This window comes from Salvelinus fontinalis, chromosome 6, assembly GCF_029448725.1.
Source record: "Salvelinus fontinalis isolate EN_2023a chromosome 6, ASM2944872v1, whole genome shotgun sequence".
Classification (NCBI taxonomy): Eukaryota; Metazoa; Chordata; class Actinopteri; order Salmoniformes; family Salmonidae; genus Salvelinus; species Salvelinus fontinalis.
The window spans coordinates 5,195,448-5,198,609 of record NC_074670.1 but is presented as its reverse complement, the minus strand read 5'-3'; the positions used below and the strand labels follow the sequence as shown (position 1 = coordinate 5,198,609).

Here is a 3,162-nt window from a genome sequence, read left to right as displayed (position 1 = left end):
AGAGAAGAGAGAGGAGAGAGAGAGATGGAGGGGAGGGGACCCAGAGACACAGGGCTATGATCATCATAGCTGAGAGAGAGAGAGAGAGAGAGAGAGAGAGAGAGAGAGAGAGAGAGAGAGAGAGAGAGAGAGAGAGAGAGAGAGAGAGAGAGAGAGAGAGAGAGAGAGAGAGAGAGAGAGAGAGAGAGAGAGAGAGAGAAGGAGTTCTTTATAGGTGCTGCTGTGCTCAGCCATTTTAAAGCAGAGGAATTATAATGACGCTGGCCTGGTGTGACTACAGAGGAGAGGACCGGGTGGAGGGATGGAGGGGTGGAGGGATGAAGGGCTGGAGGGAAGGAGGGTTGGAGGAGTGGAGGGATGAAGGAGTGGAGGGAAGGAGGGTTGAAGGAGTGGAGGGAAGGAGGGTTGGATGGATGGAGGGATGAAGGAGTGGAGGGAAGGAGGGTTGAAGGAGTGGAGGGAAGGAGGGTTGAAGGAGTGGAGGGAAGGAGGGTTGGAGGAGTGGAGGGAAGGAGGGTTGAAGGAGTGGAGGGAAGGAGGGTTGAAGGAGTGGAGGGAAGGAGGGATGAAGGAGTGGAGGGAAGGAGGGATGAAGGAGTGGAGGGAAGGAGGGTTGAAGGAGTGGAGGGAAGGAGGGTTGAAGGAGTGGAGGGAAGGAGGGTTGAAGGAGTGGAGGGAAGGAGGGATGAAGGAGTGGAGGGAAGGAGGGTTGAAGGAGTGGAGGGAAGGAGGGTTGGAGGAGTGGAGGGAAGGAGGATTGAAGGAGTGGAGGGAAGGAGGGATGGAGGAGTGGAGGGAAGGAGGGATGAAGGAGGGTTGGAGGAGTGGAGGGAAGGAGGGTTGAAGGAGTGGAGGGAAGGAGGGTTGAAGGAGTGGAGGGAAGGAGGGTTGAAGGAGTGGGAGGGAAGGAGGGTTGAAGGAGTGGAGGGAAGGAGGGATGAAGGAGTGGAGGGAAGGAGGATTGAAGGAGTGGAGGGAAGGAGGGATGAAGAAGAGGAGGAGTGGAGGGAAGGAGGGTTGAAGGAGTGGAGGGAAGGAGGATTGAAGGAGTGGAGGGAAGGAGGGATGGAGGAGTGGAGGGAAGGAGGGATGAAGGAGGGTTGGAGGAGTGGAGGGAAGGAGGGTTGAAGGAGTGGAGGGAAGGAGGGTTGAAGGAGTGGATGGAAGGAGGGTTGAAGGAGTGGAGGGAAGGAGGGTTGAAGGAGTGGAGGGAAGGAGGGTTGAAGGAGTGGAGGGAAGGAGGGTTGAAGGAGTGGAGGGAAGGAGGGTTGGAGGAGTGGAGGGAAGGAGGGTTGAAGGAGTGGATGGAAGGAGGGTTGAAGGAGTGGAGGGAAGGAGGGATGAAGGAGTGAAGGGAAGGAGGGTTGAAGGAGTAGAGGGAAGGAGGGTTGGAGGAGTGGAGGGAAGGAGGGATGGAGGAGTGAAGGGAAGGAGGGTTGAAGGAGTAGAGGGAAGGAGTGGAAGGAAGGAGGTGTGTTTTCCACCAGCGCCACCTGTTGGCTACACAACCGGTTACAGACACATTTTCAGCCAGCCACATTTTTCCATTTAAATGAACGAGGCTACTTTTAAATTCGATCTCCCGCTAGAATGAGCAACATGCATCTTCTAGCGATCTATTGATAGGTCAGGCGCCTGTCAGTCACAAAGGGGAACACCGCTGTCCCGCCTCTCGGTACCTGTGTGGTGTGGTGTTCGCTGTCGTTGCAGTCAAGATTTATTTTATACGACTCTGTGAGTCAATTTGCAGGTCCATTTTAATGTGGTAACGACGAGTCCAAATCCACTTAAGCCTATTTTATCTGATAGATTATTGTTTTGCTGCTTAGGTTTTACTGTTCTTTGATTGACGAAACAGCTCGACTAGTTTAGAAATGGTGTCAAAACCGACCGAATAAAGTCCGTCTCATATCCATTCATAAATCATACAACATAGATAGTTCAATACAGTATGTTCGTGGTATCTGCAAGTGAACTAAAGATCTTGTTTTGTATTTTCCATATGAAGTCCACGAGGACTTGCCAGACTGGGACATTAATTAAAGAGAGCCACTCAGTAGCCAACCGAATCGCTTCGGTTTATTTGGCTCCCTAATTTGCACACTGGTAGGCTTTTCGACGATTATGCGCAGATAAATTATGAAAACATTCAATGAAAGACAATGAATCCTCCTCACTTGCAGGAACGATAGGTAAGCTAGTGGAGAGATAGCCTCTCGTTCTTGTCCATAATATTGTAATGAAACAGGCAGGTAGCAGGTCTTCGACCCCTCGACCTCCTAGCCCAAGGTCCGGCGCGTTATCGATTTCCACGCTTATAAACCCAGGGTCGTTACAATATGATAAAATAAAACAGATTTAATTGTTTTAAAAGCTTAATGATACTGATATGGTATTATTAAAGATGAGTACACTGTGCAATCACAAAGCAGTCCAAACCTCTGTATGGCGTTTCTTGCTATTTTGAGTGGTTCCGGACCGTTCCGACCAACATTTTTGTGTACTGAGGGCTCTGTGAATGGCGCAACATTAATTGCCGTGCACTCCGTGACAGCTCTGTTTGTCCCGCTTCGCATGCCGTTCTCCGCTCTCCTCTGAAGTGCAGTATGTGCTATCTGACACCGCATTTGCATAGGGAGCGACACGTCACATTTTCTGGCCTATCCACACTAAGGATCGAACTCCCCCTGTCTGTGACCCACGCAGCTCCACTTAAATGGCATATGAAATGAGAGACTAGTGATTAGAGTAGACAAATGTCACTGTGATGTTCTTAGATGATGCTCTGTGTCTTCCGGGGCTTTTACGGTCCTAGTTGCTCCAAAAGTTGCTAACTAACTCCTCTTCCTCTCTCCTCCTCTTCCTCCTCCTCATCCTCTCCCCTCCTCCTCCTCCTCTCCCCTCCTCCTCCTCCTCTCCCCTCCTCCTCCTCCTCCTCCTCCTCCTCCTCCTCTTCCTCCTCCTCTCCCATCCTCCTCCTCCTCCTCCTCCTCCTCCCCCTCCTCCTCCTTCTCCTCCTCCTCCTCCTGCTCTCCAGGGTGATGACTGTTCTTCTCTGTGTCCTCCTGGGCTATACGGTCCTAGTTGCTCCTCTACCTGCTCCTGTCATAACCACGCCTCCTGCTCCCCCATCGATGGATCCTGTAGCTGCAGAGAAGGTAG

General features: G+C 51.6%; 1 protein-coding gene across 1 annotated transcript in view; it reads left to right on the top strand.

Annotated features, from left to right (window-relative positions):
• Positions 1–3,162, top strand: part of LOC129856882 (multiple epidermal growth factor-like domains protein 11) — a 492,683-nt gene that overhangs the window by 413,932 nt on the left and 75,589 nt on the right. The window contains exon 12 of the mRNA XM_055924622.1: positions 3,038–3,158. Coding sequence (XP_055780597.1) covers positions 3,038–3,158 — 121 coding nt within the window. The remainder of the gene's footprint in view (positions 1–3,037; positions 3,159–3,162) is intronic.